The sequence below is a fragment of the Barbus barbus genome, assembly GCF_936440315.1.
Source record: "Barbus barbus genome assembly, chromosome: 15".
Classification (NCBI taxonomy): Eukaryota; Metazoa; Chordata; class Actinopteri; order Cypriniformes; family Cyprinidae; genus Barbus; species Barbus barbus.
The window spans coordinates 19,403,602-19,423,692 of NC_136743.1; the positions used below are offsets into that span (position 1 = coordinate 19,403,602).

Sequence of the window (20,091 nt, forward strand, 5' to 3'; positions counted from 1 at the left end):
TAAATCAGCATACTATCATCTCAAAAACATTGCAAGAATTAGATGTTTTGTTTCCAGTCAAGACTTGGAGAAACTTGTTCATGCCTTTATCACCAGCAGGGTGGATTATTGTAATGGTTATTGTAAAAAGAAGACCATTAGACAGCTGCAGCTCATCCAGAACGCTGCTGCCAGGATTCTGACAAGAACCAGAAAATCTGAGCACATCACACCAGTCCTCAGGTCCTTACACTGGCTTTCAGTTATATTAAGCATTGATTTTAAAGTACTTTTACTCATTTATAAATCACTCAATGGTCTAGGACCTAAATACATTGCAGATATGCTCACTGAATATAAACCTAACAGACCACTCAGATCATTAGGATCGAGTCAGTTAGAAATACCAAGGGTTCACACAAAACAAGGGAGTCTGCTTTTAGCTATTATGTGATAAAACATTAGCCACATTTAAATCCAGACTCGAAACTCATCTGTTTAGCTACGCATTTGTTGAATGAGCACTGTGCTACGTCCCATCTGACTGCATCTATTTTATGTGTAATCATTTTTATTTCTAACTGTTCTAAATTCATTTAAAATGCATTTTAAATAATTTAAGTTTTTAAATTCCTTGTTTTATTGTTGTGATTTTTTTAATGATTATTTTACTTCCTTTTATGTAAAGCACTTTGAATTACCATATGAAATGTACTATAAACTTGCCTTGCCTTGCAAAACCCACAGATAGCTCAAAAATCTTCTCCTTATTTAATTGATCGTACTATATTAGTTGCTCTGCAAGTTTCTGTATATAAGGAACCTATGTTAGTTACTGTATAATACTATAAAATCGCAATTAATAAATTACCATGTTTTATATTTTATATCACCTTAAAAACAACAAAAATGTAAATGTAATCTAAATCTTAATGTTTTATAATATCACGTTTATATTATAATGTGCACACAGACAAAGGGTTTGCAACATTTTGTTTCACACTTTCCATTCAATTATTATTTACAGGATGTATTCACTTGTAGGCTACCCACAGAAAGGTATTAAATGCAGTCTTGGGTGTCTGCAAAATACACAAATAAGCGTTAAAAGTATATAAATATGTGTTGCACTTTGAGATGCAGATGCAAACATTGCTTCACGGATGCTTGGCCTGCGGTTTAGTGTGCGAAGAGTTTACGAGGGACGTTTCCGTAAACACAGTGATATCAGACGGGCGTATCGTCTCCGCTGCGCATGCGCACAGGGCTGGAGAATTGACATCGCGGAGCAGCACTGCAATATCCATCGATTCGGGACCGAAGATTATCCATCTGCATTCTCGCAAGACTGGTGCCACCTGTACATATTAATCCATACCAACTGTGTCATTAAAGCAGTCATGTCCATGGGAAGTGACTTTGGGAACCCTTTACGGAAATTCAAACTTGTTTTTTTAGGGGAGCAAAGCGGTGAGTCTTTGGGTTTGCCACGACTGGGTTTAGACGAACCCATTAACCTTTCGACACATGCATGAAGTACATTAGTATGTTGTTGAGTCTTTTGTGCATCCGCTTGCTTGTGGTGTTATTTCTCTATCGATTCCCTGTCAAACAAGTCGGATGCATGTTTAATTTTTGATTAGTCTATCCATCGTCATTAAACTACTAAACACCCATTTGTGAATATAACGTGGTATAATCGTTATTTCAACAACTCTTGTCACCTGCATTTTCCTTTGGAAGCAGAAGGGCTGATAATATTATTGATCGCTGTTATTCTAGCGCAGTCTAAATCGCTCAAAAACAAATTATATGAAATAATTAAATCGAAAGACATGTATATGGCCGTGTTTGTATGTATATTCCTGTAAACATCCACTGGTTTAATGTCACGAAACAGAAAAGCGCAGAGGCTTTGCATTTCCCGTGTGTCTACTGGAGACACACCCAGGCTGGCAGTCAGTGTCTGTGGGATTCTTCAGCACAGCAAAAATAAAAACCTCATGCATCATTTTATGAGCAGCCATATGATCAGCCTGTATAATATGAATAGATATCGTGGTTTATTCATTTGGCCGGATGATGGTTTTATCAGTGTCACTGTCGGTGTTTGTGAAGACGTAATCAGACGGGCATTTGAGATCTGTCGTTTGATGACTGGACGTCCAAATATTGAAAATAATAACACTGAACATGGCGTCACCGTAAAGTTCACGTGTTCTTCAGATATTTTTGTCTTACATTTTCCAGTAATGCTTATAGCTCCTAATACAGTGGTGATCTATTCATCATTCACTGTTCGTATGGGGAAAAAATGGACAGGCAGTCAGACAGAGGGCCCTCTGTACTGTATAAAACAGCATTAGATTGTGATAAGTGATAATTGCAAATTAAGTCTAAATAAAAAGTCTAAAAAGCTGTCTGCATCTTGTCTAAATAATAAATCCTATGCAGCCTGAATATGATGATGGATATTACCACACCTGCATAGAAAAACATTTATTTTTTCATTTTATGTCAGCTTCTGAAAATTCTGTCGTTTACTCACCTTCATGTTGTTCCAAACCATCTTTCTTCTATGGAACACAAAAGGAGATGTTAGAAAGAACAACATCCTCTCAGTCAACACTTATCTTTTTTTTCTTCCATATAATGAAAGTGAATCGTGGCTGAAGAAAGGAAGTCATGCAGGTTTGGAGCAACATGAGAGTAACTGATGATGTGGTTTGCGTGGACTGTCCTGACTATCATCAGAAGACCACTTGTATTCTGCTGTCCATGGTCCTGAAGCTCTCTGCTGGTCAGATTTGGTTGATCTTGTCTCAAGACATCAACAGAATAGTGAAGTCACAGAAGAATGGGACTATTATGCCCTTTTGTTCTTTGAGCTCCAGTATAAATATTGGCATTGTGCCGTTTGGTGATTTTAGTATCTCGGCTCAGCCTGACAAACAGGCTTAACCAGACTGGCCTGAAAAGAGCAGTCCTCTAGTGTATGAAATGTGTACTCGGGAATTCTGCTGTCACAGTGGCTCCATGCACTGCTACATTTTTATGTAATTTTTCCCTGTCGCCATAACTCTAAATGACAGTGAAGTTCAAATGACATTCTCTGTGTAATCCCTTAAGAAATGTACTGTCATTTGAAGGACGGAGGTTATGGTGTATGGGGTTGGTCAGGACAAACAAGTTTATGTGATTCATCAAAATCTGAATCTTTTCCTGGTTTTGTTGGTTTGTTTTATAGTTGGGAAAACATCGCTGATAACAAGGTTCATGTATGACAGTTTTGACAACACTTATCAGGTATGCTATTGGTTCTTTTAGTACAGACACCAAATAGTTTTCCAGATAAGTCTATGTTATTTTGTATCTTACTTTGAATCTTATTATCATTACAGGCAACCATTGGAATTGACTTTTTATCAAAAACCATGTATCTGGAGGACCGAACTGTAAGACGCTCTGGAACTACTTATAATTAATTATTATATTTAATATATCACATTAATGCAACTATCAAAATCATTAATTTCTACAATTATGCGTTTTACTTGCAGGTGAGGTTACAGCTATGGGACACCGCAGGACAGGAGCGTTTTAGGAGTCTTATCCCAAGCTACATTAGAGACTCCACAGTGGCTGTGGTGGTGTATGATATCACAAGTGAGCACCTCAAACACACACTTTGACCGATGAAGTTGTGTAGAAGCAACTGCTTTTGTGTCGCCATTGATGAAATAGGCATTTAACAAAACTCACTGATTTCTATTCCTTTTCTTTTTCCAGATGTCAATTCATTCCAGCTAACCTCCAAATGGATTGATGATGTCAGAACAGAGAGGGGAAGTGATGTTATTATCATGCTGGTGGGCAATAAAACAGACCTAGAAGAAAAGAGGTGGAGTCTTTTACATAAAAATGTTATATAATATTTTGTGCTAGAATTCTTAATTTGTGTCACTATAGTATCAAGTTTTAATTTTTATATTTTTCATTTTTTCAATTAATTTACTGAAAATGATCATTTACATGTAATTAAAATTGTAACGCATTATAATAGGCAAATCACTATAGAGGAGGGCGAGCAGCGGGCCAAAGAGCTGAATGTGATGTTTATCGAGACTAGTGCAAAGACTGGCAGCAATGTTAAACAGGTGAGTCTAAAAGCGCTACAATGTCTGCTCAATGGCAAATGGACTTGATCCAATAGAGTAATTTAATTGAGATCATGCCCTGTAACATGACACATGGAAAGATCTGAAAAGATTTGATTTAGCCAGAGTTGTTGCCCATAGGGCTTTAACGGTACCAGTCCACTCTGGAAAAAAAATCAGATTTCATTCTTTTTCTGTTTGCTTTAATAGTTGTTTCGGCGAGTGGCTGCTGCTTTGCCTGGAATGGAGAGCCTGGATGATAACAACAAAGAAGGAAGTATCCTTTAATGCATGACATTTAAAGCAGATAAGTGTCATTTTTGAAAATGTCCCAGGTTAATATGCAGAGACAAAATTAGTAAATATAATTAAGTAAAATAATTAAGCCATATGTAGGTTAATAAACACAGTGGTTGTGGTGCTATCAAAACCTTTAAGCATTCCGTCCACCTAGACTCTGGAACATCATCTCAGCCAATACTGTGAGTTTGGGGCGGGACTATCTGTTGGTACGACAATGAATGACAGATAGAGAGTGTTTAGAAAGCTGAAAACAATAGTTATTTTCCCATTCACATTTCCACTAGTGAAACAGAAGTTACACAAGTCATCATAGTATCAAAATAGCCTACATAACCCAAGTTCCTATTCTTATTGTGCATGATTTATAGCCATACATATATAATTTTTTTTTATATTTTTCAAACTGTCTGGCTCCTTTTCCAAAAACACAGACTTTTCATGACATTTTTTTTTCTTTCTGATTATGCTTTTTCACCTAAAGTATGATTATAAAAATAATAGTTAGATTTTATCAAATAAATGTATTAAGAGATAACAATAATACTGGGAAGCTGAGCTGAATACTTTAATAAGGCAACATTATTTTCTTGATTTCCTTGACACACAACCCTTCTCCAGTGATTGACATTAAGCTGGACAAACAACCAGATCCTCCGGCCACTGAAAGTGGGTGCTCCTGTTAGTAGAAAGCAGTTCGGACCTTCATTAACACCACATGCTTGTTCTGTTGCTTCCTATGGGTCCAGGTCCAGTTGAACTTTATGATCGGATATAGGCTTTTTACATCTGAATGGGTCTAAAATTATATTCCTCAGTTGCAAGAACAAAAAAAGAAAAAAACTACTGTCTGTTTAATTGCCAAAATAATATCATAGGTAATTCAAAGTGACTAGCTAACAGATTCATATAAGACAGGAAGTGGCATGTGTACCATCTTCGGACAAACAACATTCAGAGTGGACTATCGGTTGTTATGTTTTGTATTTTTGTACATTACAAAAAGCACTAAATGATGCCTTCACAAAAAAATGAGTTTAAGATTCAAGACGGGTGACAGAGTAACTGTCTTTCGTCCATAGCATGCATGTAAGACAACTTTTAGAATCTGTCATGTCCTTTGGTCCATACACATCGATAGTAACGAAACAAAGAACTCAGAATTAATGAAAAAAAGAAAAAAGAGAGAGGTCCTGTTCAAAGTCTTAGTGTGGGTCTGTGTATACAGTACATCCTACATGCTAATCCGGTACCAGCCTCCATGAGAGGTGTGTGTACTAACCCGGTTAACCTTTAAAGTGCCGTGGCACTGTTGCAAAGAACCAATGCTAGCTTCATGTATACACTTTAGATCCGCCAGGCGGTACTGTATTGTATATAGTATTTATATTATTGTGAACATCCATCATTTAGACGTGGTTTATGTTCACTTGTACAAATGTTATCTTTTGTTTTCTTCTTTTTTTTTATATGACAAGGGCTTCACTTTTATTTTCTTGGTCTCACCTGTAGCCATACACTGGTAGTAAAGTATTACTTATGGTTTGGGCCTTATACTGTTTTACTCATCCACCAATTTTTTTCCCTGAAAGAATACATTATTCCTGTTAAACCCCTCTCAGATGTTTTACAGAAATATGTGAGTTGATTTTTATTTTTTAATTATAATTTTGTATTTTGCAGCCAACCAGAACTAAAAAGAATGAGATAAGTGTCATTCATTGGGTTGGGGTGAGAAAGGCGATTTTGAGGTGAGCCTTAGGAAACAACAGATTTTCATTTCAAATATATGCACTTTCTTTTGGGTTCTGACAAGGAAATGTATGGTTCACCACATCCTAAAGTAATGAAACAGACAAATGATTGTCGTATCCTTTGTAGTAAAGCTCTCGTAGTCTCCCGCACATGCTGAATGTATGTGTAGATTAAAATTCAAAATGCTAGTTGTAGGCGAACACTTTCATCCTAAAACATGAAGACCTTTTAAAACAGCACTGAGCTGAGAGAGAATGTACCCGTCTGTTGTTCACTCACAATATTCTGGTTATCGCAACAGTACGTTCAAGAAATGTGAGTTGTTTACGAATCTCTGGAGTATCTTTATCTAGTATCTTTAATATTTAATGTATTTGTTTTTGTTTTCTATTTTGAATTGTTTACATAAATGCACTGATTAACACCACTGATTGTATAGAGATTCATTTAGGATATATTAGGTATTTATAATATATTTAATGTTAGTGTGAGTTTCTTTCTGGTGCCAATAATTCTATTAATTGAAACAAAAATGGACAAACAATGACTGAATTGTTGGTACTAGGCTTGACTTCAGCTTCTGGGATAATTTAAGGGACCGCTGATATTAACTGTGGGGAGGGACTGAGGTTAATGAGTTTTGCATTGACAGGGCACAGAATATGTCATCTATCACATTCACATTTCTCAAGCCTCCGTTTCCTCTTGTTAGCTTTGCCATCTTTCACTTTTGTACACTAGTTGTGCCTTCTGTTATTGTGGCATCACAATGCAAAGCTTTCATTGTATGGCTACCTGAGAACACATACGTTACAGAACGGTGGTCACTTACTGGTCGGCGAGACAACTGACGGATTTATGATGAAATTGTTGTATTCACACCATCTAGCCAATTCACAGCGGTTGAGAAAAATTGCAGAACAGTCCCGTGCAAGCGGAAGGTTGTATGTAAAACAAGAAGTTGCTACTTATAGTGTGAGGAGATTGAATCTGTCAGAGTTGTTGCCATAGGGTTGTGTAGAGCAGTGTAGTTGGCTCTTTATTCACTCTGTAAGGACATTTATGAGCATGACATCTGTCTGAAAATATAAAATAAAATCCATGTCTTAATACCAAACTGTCTACTGCTACAATGCTGAGTGTGATATTATTTTATACAGAAGTTTAAGAAACTAAAAATGATATTTTTTGTGTGTGTGTAAATTGCGTACTTTTTCAACCAAGCAGAAAGTTCTAATGAATTTCTTTTTTTCAAAACTCACTATTTTTTTTATGACAATTTAAGACAAATGTTATGTAGGTTTCATTTAAAGTTGAAAGCAATGGACATTTTTCACAGACTGTGATGGCGAATTTCCACAGTTGTTAACTTTGTAAATCTAGCATTTTAATTTTTTTACATTTGAATGTAAATCTTCAACATTATACTTGGTGTTTTCTTACCTTGGTCTTTAATTACATAAAACAAGTTATCCCTGTTATGTGTTATGTTTTAGTGTTTCTAATAATAAGCCTAAGGAAGTGATGGTAAATTTGACATCCTTCTCTCTTTTGGCCAACGTAATCAATCTCTTGGTATTTTTCCCGCTTTTGGAAAGTCATAGAAACTTCAAGGTGATTTTTTTTATTTTGCTATTGTTGCAAATGCGAATACAAAATATATTTGTTGTAGTTTCCATTCATCACTATAGACGTTTACCCAAACTATGATGACTTCTGTTTCTCAGAACCCTGGAAATGTGAAAAAGGTCCATTATAGTTTGAGTATAACCTTGTTGGAAAATCTCAAAGACTAATAATTCTCACGCAACATTACAAATGCTGCATTAATGGTTAATCCAGATCCAGTGCATTTATTGTGATGCACAGAGACTGGGATTCCCCTTGGCATGGAAACTATAGTCCTCAGGAGAGACAGGTGACTGAAAGTAGAGGCTCACATGATTGAGAAATCGTTTCTTGCCCAACTGTGGACTTTCCAAGCAATACCGCACAAATGAGCATAAATGCGAACAAATAAGGGGCAGGTATTTTTAACCAGCCTACAAGGTGCAAGGTAGTGTTTTAACTGTAAATAGAAATTCAATGTCACCACTTATCACAGCAGTCTTATGAATCAATGGCCCCTAGAGGCTCCAAGAGCACAAGAGTCATTTGTCTACCAGTTACAAAAAACCCATGCCAATCACTGACAGCCATCAGACCAAATAAGAGGAAACCAGCTAGGAGATTACAGGTATCTCTAGTCCTCATCACCTGCATCAGTTGTAAGTACTATGTTAATTTTTTAGCATGTTTAACATCAGGAAACTAATCAATATATACCATTATTTCTAAAGGTTGAATGATGACTGAGAGTGTTTAATTATTAAGGTTAAGAGTCTTTGACCATCAGGGGGTCTGCGGCAGTATACTGACAATTACTATTTGATTTCTATATAAACCAAAATTCAGCAATTATTAATAGAAGTTAATTTCAGTCAAAAATAAAGCTCAGCTAAATATATGTTGTAAAAAATTTTAAATAAAAAATTTAAATGACTTTTTTTTTTTTACTTTGTTTACATTAATGAACAGTAATGTAAGCTAAATATGTAAATACATGAAAATGATACTATATGCCTGTTACTGTATTTTAGGTCTCGTTTAAAGTGCAACTTTCAATTTTATGTAATATATAACAAGGGATTCCTTCTCTAAAAAAGACAGAAGACCTCTAATTTGTTTACGTACTATTTATGCACATGATAAAACAATTGAATCTTTTTAAATTAATATCTGAAGATATATTTAGTGCTCTCAGAGCACCAGAGCCAGAATATCAGTGTAAATTTAGTTTGTGATGTATATGCAGGACTCTTGTGGAAGCATGTCAAGGGTGGAAGGTTACGGAGAGTCTGACCTGCGCTCACAGCTACGAGCATGTAGGACTGAGATCGCTATGGCAATCCATGACCCTTTCCCACTGCTGTATGGGCTGGCGGATCACGACATCATCTCTGAACAGATCCTAAGGGTGAACATTTTCATAAAAATTACATTCCTCAGCATAATTATAAATATATGTAATCATAGTTCATTAAATGCTCAAACAAGAAACTAATACTATTACAATTAACACTTAAGGAGACTTTAGAGCGAAAGAAAAAGGACGGAATCCACAAAGCTGTTTACTCACTGCTCAATTTGATACTGGACCAGGATGCCACAGTCCTCAAGGGCTTCTGGAGCAATCTCTGTAAAGAGTACAATAAGGAGTGTTACCCAAAACTGGAATCCCTGTTTATGAACCTTCCCAAAGGTACAGTGCACAGGCCATGCAAACATAAATAGGTTGGAGGATAACAATTACAGTTTAAGTGATGATAATCTGATTTGGCAGGGTTAAAGCAGGTGGCCAGGCTTGAGCTGCAGGTCCGCAGCCAGTCAGGCAAGAAGAGAGGGGTGGCCGAAAAACAAATGACCCACCGGCCACATCACACCAAGAAAGCCTTGACCTCCAGCTCAGGTATGGACACTGGCACACACACAAAGATATTCATAATTCTGTTCGTATAGCAAATTCCCAATGAACAAAAATATGTCCCAAGAACATATTTTTATATTCAAAAATATGTTCTAAGGACATATTCCCATTCCGTTATGGAAACTTTATATTCGAGTGTTCTCTGTTCATTCAATACATCAATTAAAAAATAAATGTTTAAAAAAGTGTTCTTGGTTATGTAAACTTTAAAGATAACATTAAAGGGATAGTTCACCCAAAAATGCAAATTCTGTCATCATTTACTCACCCTCAAATTGCTACAAACTACAACTAGCCTAGTACAACTACTGCTTCAGAAAAAAAGCATTCCATAAATGAAGCATAATGTATTAAAAACCAGCTAATTTTGAATGGGCGTTCTATTAACATTACTGGAAGAATGTTTGTTCATAACTCTGAGAGAACATTGCTGGAACGTTCTTTCTATGACCTTGTGATGTGACAGTCAAGTTAGGTAGTTTTCATTTAGTTTGAATAATAATTCATTTAGTTTGAATAAAAATAATAATACGTTTTAGGTGTATTACAATGTACCATTTTTACATTTCCGTTGATTTCAGAAGCGGAAGTCATGATAGTTATGATGAATGAAAACTACAAAAAATATAATTTTTGCATTCCCAAATAACAAAATATAAAATCTACGATAGTATTTGTATATAGCCTTCCAAAAGAGGGGAAAAAAATAAATAAAAAATGGAGATTGATCACGGTGGCCAGCCGTTTACAGTTTTCTGTAGCCTAATTCAATGCCAGTATTACAACACAATAACACAATAGTAGGCTACTATAAATTTGCCTAAATTGTTTTTTGCAGAAAAGATTCCAAAAAGTGCAATTTGTGATGTTCGAATCATTTAACAGTACACGATTCATTCTTTTACCATTCATGTACTACATATTATGTCGCTTACATACAATAAATATAAATGATTAGCTTAGTACACGCAAGGGTAAACTGCACCTTCATCTCTGTTTTGTGAATGAGAGTAACTTTAGGGCCTAACATTAGTTCTTCAGTAAAAAAGATTCCCCTGCTGTTTTCATCATCTCGCTGCACTCACAAACGATCTGCCGGACAAAGGGGTAATGTTTACATCAGAAGACTAACATTTAAATGCATATAAAATAAAAATCTCATAAAATACTAAAGCTACTTAGCAGTGTTGTTTCGACAAATTAATCTTTTGAAAGAAAAAAAAGTTTTCGGGCGCTTGCAGGCAAGCCCTCATCGGTTCTCCACGAACCACGTGATGTTTTACATCCAAAAAGGCGAATTACGATTTATAATCTGAGGAAACGTGTCAGTTTGTATGGCCGTGACTGGATGCCTGTAAACATGATAGTCCTGATAACTCAATGTCTTCACTGTTCCAGGAAGCAAAGGCAAGCCGATGAGAAAGACAGATGGTGCAGCACTTTCTCAGGTCTCAGTGGGAAATGGTAATCACATGTTTGTGTAAACTGTGTCATTAGAAGACTATGCATTATAGTAAATGAATGAGATTGCAGATTAATAAATAAATGACTCCTAAAATGCAGGGGTCCAGGCTGTATCTACTTCAGTCCAGAGGGCCGTGACTATGTCTGCCAGTGAGCATCCCACTGGCTGTGGGACAGTGGAGGGGATTCTGATCCAGCAGGTCATTGAGTCTGGTGAGCTCAGCACACTTATACAGTATTGACAGATTATGATGAAAGCCTTTACTTAGCTAATGCTTTAGCTCTTAGCTTTGGCGTTCACTTTGGCAGCACAGATATCTCAGCTGCTCTCTCCTGCAGGAGGTGCCAAAAAATGCATCAAGGTTGGAGGAGAATTCTACTCTTCTGGCAAACTGGATGAGACAGCTGGAGTGCACAATGCACAGACTGCACAAAACTATATTCACCAGCAGAGAGAGCCAAGCACCAGAGTCGTGAATGTAAGTGATCAAAATTTGTTCGTCTCATGGAAAATTACAGATGTTGAAGATGCAGAAAAACCTACTTGAAAAAAAATCTATTGGCATAAGCGGTCATAATTTTAACCTGTACAATAGGTAAATCACATTTATGATGCATACTGTATGTCCAGGTCGAGCATAATGATGATGAATGTACCGTATGTAAAGACGGTGGGGAGCTCATCTGCTGTGACGGGTGTCCTCGTGCCTTCCATCTCAACTGCCTAGTGCCCCCCCTTACCGCCATACCCAGGTACAGATTAGACATGTGATGCACAGGCCACTGACCCTACCAAACATAGAGCTGATCTATGACTGCGCTCATCATTATTCTTTACTTGTGCCAAGCTTAAATCGGTGTTGAAAATCTACATAGTAGAATACAAAAAAAATTTAATAATAAAATTAAATTATTAGTATAATAATTGAAAGTAAATAATTTTGTCGCAAATTTGTGACATGAATTATGTTTATTTCCAATTTTAAATAAGATTTAAAATCCCAGTTTAGTGTGGTTTTTAAACTTTTAGGTAGGTTCTCAACCGGAGACTCAACCAGTACCCACTAGTGGGCCTCAGCAAACTTTCACTGGAACAGTGAGATGACTTACAATTCATCTCACTGTTAAATAAAATACAGTAATTCACTTAATAAAATTGCTAAAAGAAAATGCATGAAATCATGCATAAAATAGAATGTGTTAAATAAGTGTTGTTTCTGTTTGGTTGTTTTAAAACAAGTAGTTTTGTTATAATTATGTAAAATCAAGATGGAAATATCTGAAAATTTATGAGGGTGGGGTTTGAAGATTGCTTTGGACAATGGGGAGCCTTTGAGTCAAAACAGTTGAGAATCACTGCTCTATATGAATCTCTGTATGAATGTGTTTGTTTTCAGTGGTACCTGGCGCTGTCAGCTATGCCAAAGCAACAGAGCAAAAGACAGAACATACACCCCTTTGCAGGTAAAACATGACAAGAGTAACATGAAATCTACTGATAACAACATTTCCCTACTAATTGGAGTTGCATTACAGTCAATCACACATATACAGTGCCCTCCAAAAGTATTGGAACAGTAAAGACAAAATTGCTCTGTTGGCTGTGGAGTCAAGACATTTACAAATATGATTAAAAGATGAATATGAGACAAAACTACAGAATGTCACATTTTATTATTGGATGATTCAACACATAGATGTTTTACCAGCTAAGAAGTTCAGCACTTTTAGAGTTTCATCCCTCTATCTGATGTGAGCATAAGTATTGGAACAGTTGCCTCACTGGTCTTTCTAAGTGATCAGCTGTGTCCTGTTGCATTAATTCTTCAGATATTAAAAGCAGGGAATGTGTCGTATCAGTTATATCCATTACTTCTGCATTCTGAATCTTGTATTCGATGATGACACACAAACCAGGATGAAGATGAGGGATCTGACTTTGAGAGAAAAGCAAGCAATTTGGATGCTAAAAGAAAAGAGGAAGTCAGTTAGAGCTCTTGCAAAAACAAAGGGCATGGAGAAATCAAGAGTTTGGAAACCACCAGCGACACCAGCAACCAACAACGACCTGATCGGCTGATAAAACAACAATAGTTGATGACAGACAAATCATACAAGCTGTGAAAAAGAATCCTAAAAGACGTGTCTGTAAAATCACCAACAACTTCCAGAAAGCTGGGGTGATGCTCTGACAATCTACTGTCCTCAGGAGACTTTGACACAGAATTACAGATGCTACACTGACCAGCACCAAACATAGAAAGATTAGAGTTTGCAAAAAGGCACAAAGGTGAGCAAGAAGAGTTTTGGAACTGTGTTTATGGAGCGATGAGACAAAGATGAACCTTTATCTAAGTGATGGGAAAGCAAAAATGTGGAGAAAAAAAGGGAACTGCAATGATCCCAAGCATACAGCCTCATCTGTAAAGCATGGTGGAGGTGGTGTCATGGCAGGGGCATGCATGGCTGCCTCTGGAACAGGCCCTCTCAACTTTACTGATGACTTAATGTATGATGACAGTAGCAGAATGAATTTGGAAGGGTACAAAACCATCTTGCCTACCAATATTCAAGAAAATGCCACCAGATTCATTGGGAAGTGCTTCATATTGCATCAGAACAATGACCCAAAACACCCTGCCAGTTCAGTCAAGGAATTTATAAGGGCAAAGAAATAGAAAGTCTTAGATTTAGTCAATCTCCAGATTTAAATCTGATTGAACATGAATTTCACCAGCTGAAGAGGAGTGTAAAGGCAGAAACTCCCCAAAACAAGCAACAATTGGAATTGGCTGCATTAAAGGCTGGGAAAAGTATTTCAAAGGATGAGACCAAGAGTCTGGTGATGTCTATGGGTCACAGACTCACTGCTGTGATTGTGCGCAAAGGATCTGCAACTAAATAATAGCTTTTAATCTTTTATATCTGCCTTATGTTCAACTGTCCCAATACTTATGCTCACATCAATGAGTGGGATGAATTATAAAAGTTCTGTTCTTTTTATTTGGTAAAACATGTATGTGTTGAAACGGCTAATAATAAAATGTGACATTCTGTAGTTTTGTCTCATATTCATCTTTTAATCATATTTGCAAATGTCTTGAGTCCACAGCCAACAGAGCAATTTTGTCTTTACTGTCCCAATACTTATGGAGGGCACTGTATGTACAATATTAACTATCATGACTGATGGGAGATTATTAGTAGTCGTTGCAGTAGTAACGTCTCTGCTCTTATTTTTAGCCTGCAGTTCAACCTCCAGTAACAGAGACAAGCTCTGCTGTGGACTTCTCTTTCTTCTCGTCTTTGTCCTCCACTTCACTCTCCACAGTCACAGGAGGCAAAAGTTCTCAGCCCATGGGCCTCCAGGTAACACTTCCATGTGACTCAGTGAGAGACACCGTGACTGAGTACATGAGAGAACCACGTTCACACCAACAATAATAGCTATAACAAATGTAACTATAACATTTTTATAATCGTTGGAATGATTTTCAGAAGGATTTTTATACAGCTGATGAACAATAAAAACATAGATAGCCAATAAGAATCCACACGATATTAAATAGCTCAAGCATTTAAAGCCGTAGACGACATTAAGATTCAAGATTTTTATTCGTCACATACACAATTACACAGAGTATAACCAGCAGTGAAATGTAAGTCAGGTCCGCTCCAAGGACAGTGCAATTATATAGTATACAAATATTAAGAAAAAGAAAAGTAGAAAAAATAAAAGAATAAAATAAAATAAAAGTATAAAAAAATATAAATATAAATGTGCAGGTCAATATGTTGTTAACTTAAATAGAAATATAAGAGGAATGTGCAAAAGAATGTGCAAAAAAAGTTGAAAAATTATGAATAGCTTATTGATATAGTGATATTTACATGGAGTCATATGATGTTATGACACAGAGTTAGAGTTTAGGAGCCTTATGGCCTGGGGGAAGAAGCTCCTCCTATGTCTCTCAGTTTTTGCCGTCAGGCTACGGAAGCGCTTGCCAGATGGAAGCAAAGTGAATAGATGGATACCAGGGTGATTTGAGTCCTTGATTTTAACAGCTCTACTTTCGCAGCTTTTGAGGTAGATGTCCTGCAGAGAGGAGAGAGCAGACCCTGAGATGCGCTCAGCTAAGCGTATAACTATTTGTAGTGCTTTGCAGTCCTGATTTGAGCTGTTTCCATACCACACTGAGATGCACAGAGTCAATACACTTTCTATGGTCCCTGAATAGAAAGTTTTCAGGATTGCTGGTGAGACCCTGAATTTCCTCAGCTGTCGCAGATGGTACAGTCTTTGCCTGGCTTTCTTAACCTGTGTTTGGATGTGTGTAGTCCAAGTCAGGTTCTCGGAGATGTTTACACCGAGGTACTTGAAGCTACTCACCCTCTCCACAGGGGTCCCACTGATCATAAGAGGAGTGTAGGGCCGCTGCTGTCTCTTCCTAAAGTCCATGATCAGCTCTTTAGTTTTGCTCACATTCAGAGAGAGACAGTTGTCCTGGCACCACGAGTCTCTCTACCTCATCCAAGTATGCGGTCTCATCATTGTTGGAAATGAGGCCCAGAACCACAGTATCATCAGCGAATTTGATAATAGATGTGGAGCTGTGAGAGGACAAGCAGTCATGCGTGTAGAGAGAGTAGAGCAGGGGACTCAGGACACAGCCCTGTGGGGCTCCTACGTTCAGGGTGATGGAGTTTGAGGTGAACAGGCCAACTTTCACCACTTGAGGTCTGCCGGTGAGGAAGTCTTGAATCCAGTCGCAGAGTGAAGAGTTTAGGCCGAGGTCTGTGAGTTTAGAAGCCAGCTTGATGGGGACTATAGTATTGAAAGCTGAGCTATAGTCAATGAATAGCAGCCTTACATAATTCCCATTGTTGCTGTCCATGTGTGTGAGGGAAGAGTGGAGGACGTGAGAGATGGCATCATCAGTAGATCTATTGGGGCGAGCAAACTGAAGAGCAAACTGAAGAGGGTCCAAAGTATCAGGTATGGAGGAGCAAATGTGGCTCTTTACAAATCTCTCAAAAACCTTCATGACTATTGATGTGAGGGCAACTGGGCGATAGTCATTTAGGCAAGAGGGTTTATTGTTCTTTGGCACAGGGATAATGACAGATTTACTGCGGTGTGCTTAACTGAATGTTACCATACGTTGGTGGGGAATGGGGATGCTATTATAGTTATCTTTATAGTTATAGTTCTTTGTCTAAACACACCTGTATGAGAATAATAAACTCAGCAAAACAAATATAATGAAAATGACACAGAAAAACAGTCACTGAAATTACTTTGTTTTTTCCAATTAATGAACAATTAAAAACATTGAGAGTCAAACAGAATCTGCATGATTTTTAAGAGTTCAAGCCTTTAAAGCAGCAGACCACAAAACTGCAGCACACTAAACAGAATGTTATTGAGCATAGGTGTGGATGCTAATGCAGTTATCATTAGTTTTTGGTATGAACGTGCCTTTACTATGTGTGGAGAAGTAATTAATCCAAAAAAAGATGTGAAATCTTATATACACACCCTCATGTCATTTCAGTTGTTTAAATAATCTATATCTCTGACATGTGGCAGGATTATGGTAATATACAGCTATTTATATTTTTAATCTCTTAGTCATCAGATGGTGAAATGGTTGGGATGAGGATGGCTTGTGGAATTTGCCACCTTACCCGAGGAGAGCTGATCACCTGCCCACAGTGCCTGCAGAGTTATCATGCCCTCTGCAACTTTTCAAAGTACTGATTTTGTTTATAATAGAATAACTGAGTTCTATCATGAATTGTATCTCAGTCACTCCTCCTCTCTTCCTCTATTTGTCTTTTCAGTGGAAAGTCAAGATGTAGAAATTGCTTCAGGTCTTGGGGCCCTGAAAGTGAAACATCATCGAGGAGTCTTCAGGTAATCCATATACACTAAAACAACACTTTAGGGCCGGCTGACCTCACATATGTTATTAGTCTGGTTTATTCCCACAGGTGAGTCAACACATGACTGATTTAACACAGGGTTTAACGCCATCAGAGCAACTGCTCATCAGAGATGAAACGGACTCTATAATGGGGGAGGTGAGGTCATGTTTTTCTAGTATACAGTGGGGGAAAAAATTATTTAATCCCCTGCTAATTTTGTACTTTTGCCCACTGATAAAGAAATGATCAGTCTATAAATTTTATGGTAGGTTTATTTGAACAGTGAGAGACCGAATAACAACAAAAAAATCCAGAAAAACGCATTTCAAAAAAAGTTATAAACTGATTTCCATTTTAATGAGTGAAATAAGTATTTGACCCCTTCGCAAAACATGACTTAGTACTTGGTGGCAAAACCCTTGTTGGCAATCACAGAGGTCAGACGTTTCTTGTAGTTGGCCACCAGGTTTGCACACATCTCAGGAGGGATTTTGTCCCACTCCTCTTTGCAGATCCTCTCCAAGTCATTAAGGTTTCGAGGCTGACGTTTGGCAACTTGAACCTTCAGCTTCCTCCACAGATTTTCTATGGGATTAAGGTCTGGAGATTGGCTAGGCCACTCAAGGACCTTAATGTGCTTCTTCTTGAGACACTCCTTTGTTGCCTTGGCCGTGTGTTTTGGGTCATTGTCATGCTGGAATACCCATCCACGACCCATTTTCAATGCCCTGGTTGGCTTCAATGCCCTGACAGTACATGGCCCCGTCCCTCGTCCCTTTGATGCAGTGCAGTTGTCCTTTCCCCTTAGCAGAAAAACACCGCTAAAGCATAATGTTTCCACCTCCATGTTTGAAGGTGGAAACAGCAGCCGCGGTAATTCCAAACTTCAAACACAAAGGCCAACAAAAAGAAAACTGTGGAGCTAAAGGAAAACACAAATTGCTTTCTAAAATCTGTTCTTGGGGTCTTAGGCAGCATTCCTCCTCCTCCAAACTCTGCAAGTTGAGTTGATGCCAAAGAGCTCGATTTTGGTCTCATCTGACCACAACACTTTCACCCAGGTCTCCTCTGAATCATTCAGATGTTCATTGGCAAACTTCAGACGGGACTGTACATGTGCTTTCTTGAGCAGGGGGACCTTGCAGGTGATGCAGGATTTCAGTCCTACACTGCGTAGTGTGTTACCAATTGTTTTCTTCATGACTATGGTCCCAGCTGCCTTGAGATCATTGACAAGATCCTCCCGTGTAGTTCTGGGCTGATTCCTCAACATTCTCATGATCATTGAAACTCCACGAGGTGAGATCTTGCATGGAGACTCAGACCGAGGGAGATTGAGTTATTTTGTGTTTCTTCTATTAACTGTTGTCACCTTCTCACCAAGCTGCTTGGCGATGGTCTTGTAGCCCATTCCAGCCTTGTGTAGGTCTACAATCTTGTCCCTGACATTCTTGGACAACTCTTTGGTCTTGGCTATGGTGGAGAGTTTGTAATCTGATTGATTGATTGCTTCTGTGGACAGGTTGTCTTTTATACAGGTAACAAGCTGTTATTCTGTCTCTTACTGTTCAAATAAACCTACCATTAAAATTATAGACTGATAATTTCTTTGTCAGTGGGCAAATCTACAAAATCAGAAAGGGGATCAAAAAAAAATTTCCCTACTGTACAAATACTTTAAAAATGCAAATATGCGCAATGGAAACTGTATATACATGAAGCCACAGATGAGATGCCTAACATGATATTTGTCTTGATGAATGCAGAGCTCTATAGATGGGATCCTACAGTGGGCTTTCCACAACATGTCACGTCCTCTTTCTGAGTCTCAAGGCTATTTCCAGTGATTCAGTGAGTCCACTGGTTCATCTCTGCTGTGCCCAAACATCAAATCTCAGTATAAGGTTCGTCCTCAGTGTTAGCTGGACTAATAGAGCATACAGATTCAATAATGTGAAGGAAAAGAATGTTTATCCATTTCACAGGTTTTATTGTAATTTTTTTCTAATCTATAGATCACAAACAGTTGTTGCTATACAGGGTTTCCACCTATTATTGTTTTATTTGAAACTAATATTTGGGAAAAATAAAATATATACAATACAAAATACATTAAGATAACTTCACCCAAAAGGTAATGTTCAGCTAAATGTTTAATTGTCCCTCCCACATTAAACTGTATTAAATACAATAAAAATTTATTTTTACATTTTAAAAAAGTATAAAAAAGTATATGTACATCAGTGCTATTAGATGGATGTTATTATAGACCTTAAACAGGGTATACAAAACACTGTATTGAATTTTACACAGTTGAAAATGAGGCTGTTAGAAAGACTAGAACTTAGAACCGTGCCGTAACATTCTAGATGTAATGCATGGTGTGAAAATCCTAAATCACATGTAATTTTTGAAATTTACAACTTTCAAACTTGTTACATGGAATTTTTGTCTACTGAGAGTCTTTTGGAAAGATGTTTGGTCAGCTGAACAATCGGCATATCGTTATACAACAGTAAAATACATTGAACACACACTGTTCTCAAGTCCCTCTCAGTCTTGATTTCATTCGTGTCAAAAATTAAATAAGCCACCAAGGTCTATAGAGGTCCCTACTATCCACCAAGGGGTCCATTGGCCTTGGTTGAAGACACTTGGTCTAGATAATAATGAAACCTGGATTTCAATGAAATATGCAACGTGGACTTATTGTTCTGGAATGTCAACATGAATGTGATAACCTCCAGAACTAAAACAATGTCTCAACAATAGATGAATAGATTTCTTTTTCTGCCTAGCAAACATTTTTATTAAAGACCCATGTATTCACCACTTTGTTCTATATGCGCAAGTGTGCTTTTGTGTGTACCTGGTATTACCTACATTATGGGGACCAAATGTCCCCACAAGGACACTAGTAAATTTTGACCTTGTGGGGACATTTTTTGGTCCCCATGAGGAAGCAAGCTTATAACTCATACA

At 37.5% G+C, this 20,091-nt stretch overlaps 2 protein-coding genes across 2 annotated transcripts; both read left to right on the top strand.

The window, feature by feature from the left end:
• Nucleotides 1-1,244: 1,244 nt before the first annotated feature.
• rab6bb (RAB6B, member RAS oncogene family b) lies at nucleotides 1,245-7,306 on the top strand. The gene is made up of 8 exons (XM_079435640.1): nucleotides 1,245-1,449; nucleotides 3,227-3,285; nucleotides 3,381-3,434; nucleotides 3,540-3,645; nucleotides 3,769-3,880; nucleotides 4,043-4,136; nucleotides 4,347-4,413; nucleotides 5,058-7,306. Exons 1-8 carry the CDS (start codon nucleotides 1,380-1,382, stop codon nucleotides 5,120-5,122), a joined length of 627 nt encoding a protein of 208 aa, XP_079291766.1. The 5' UTR covers nucleotides 1,245-1,379; the 3' UTR covers nucleotides 5,123-7,306.
• Nucleotides 7,307-9,060: 1,754 nt separating this feature from the next.
• Nucleotides 9,061-19,940, top strand: LOC306881569 (autoimmune regulator-like; the record flags this gene model as incomplete). Its single annotated transcript, XM_079435755.1, has 13 exons — nucleotides 9,061-9,207; nucleotides 9,318-9,492; nucleotides 9,574-9,699; nucleotides 11,116-11,181; nucleotides 11,281-11,394; nucleotides 11,521-11,660; nucleotides 11,813-11,934; nucleotides 12,579-12,645; nucleotides 14,425-14,550; nucleotides 16,814-16,935; nucleotides 17,026-17,098; nucleotides 17,176-17,265; nucleotides 18,876-19,940. The coding sequence occupies 13 exons, from the start codon at nucleotides 9,061-9,063 to the stop codon at nucleotides 18,954-18,956; spliced, it is 1,449 nt and encodes a 482-aa protein (XP_079291881.1). The 3' UTR covers nucleotides 18,957-19,940.
• Nucleotides 19,941-20,091: the final 151 nt, after the last annotated feature.

What these genes read in the sequence shown, in the direction of transcription:
- rab6bb (XM_079435640.1), top strand. Translation starts at nt 1,380, where the DNA reads ATGTCCATGGGAAGTGACTTTGGGAACCCTTTACGGAAATTCAAACTT. An exon ending in GTTTTGACAACACTTATCAG is followed by an intron (nt 3,286 to 3,380) that starts GTATGCTATTGG and finishes TTATCATTACAG; the next exon opens with GCAACCATTGGAATTGACTT. An exon ending in ACAGACCTAGAAGAAAAGAG is followed by an intron (nt 3,881 to 4,042) that starts GTGGAGTCTTTT and finishes GCATTATAATAG; the next exon opens with GCAAATCACTATAGAGGAGG.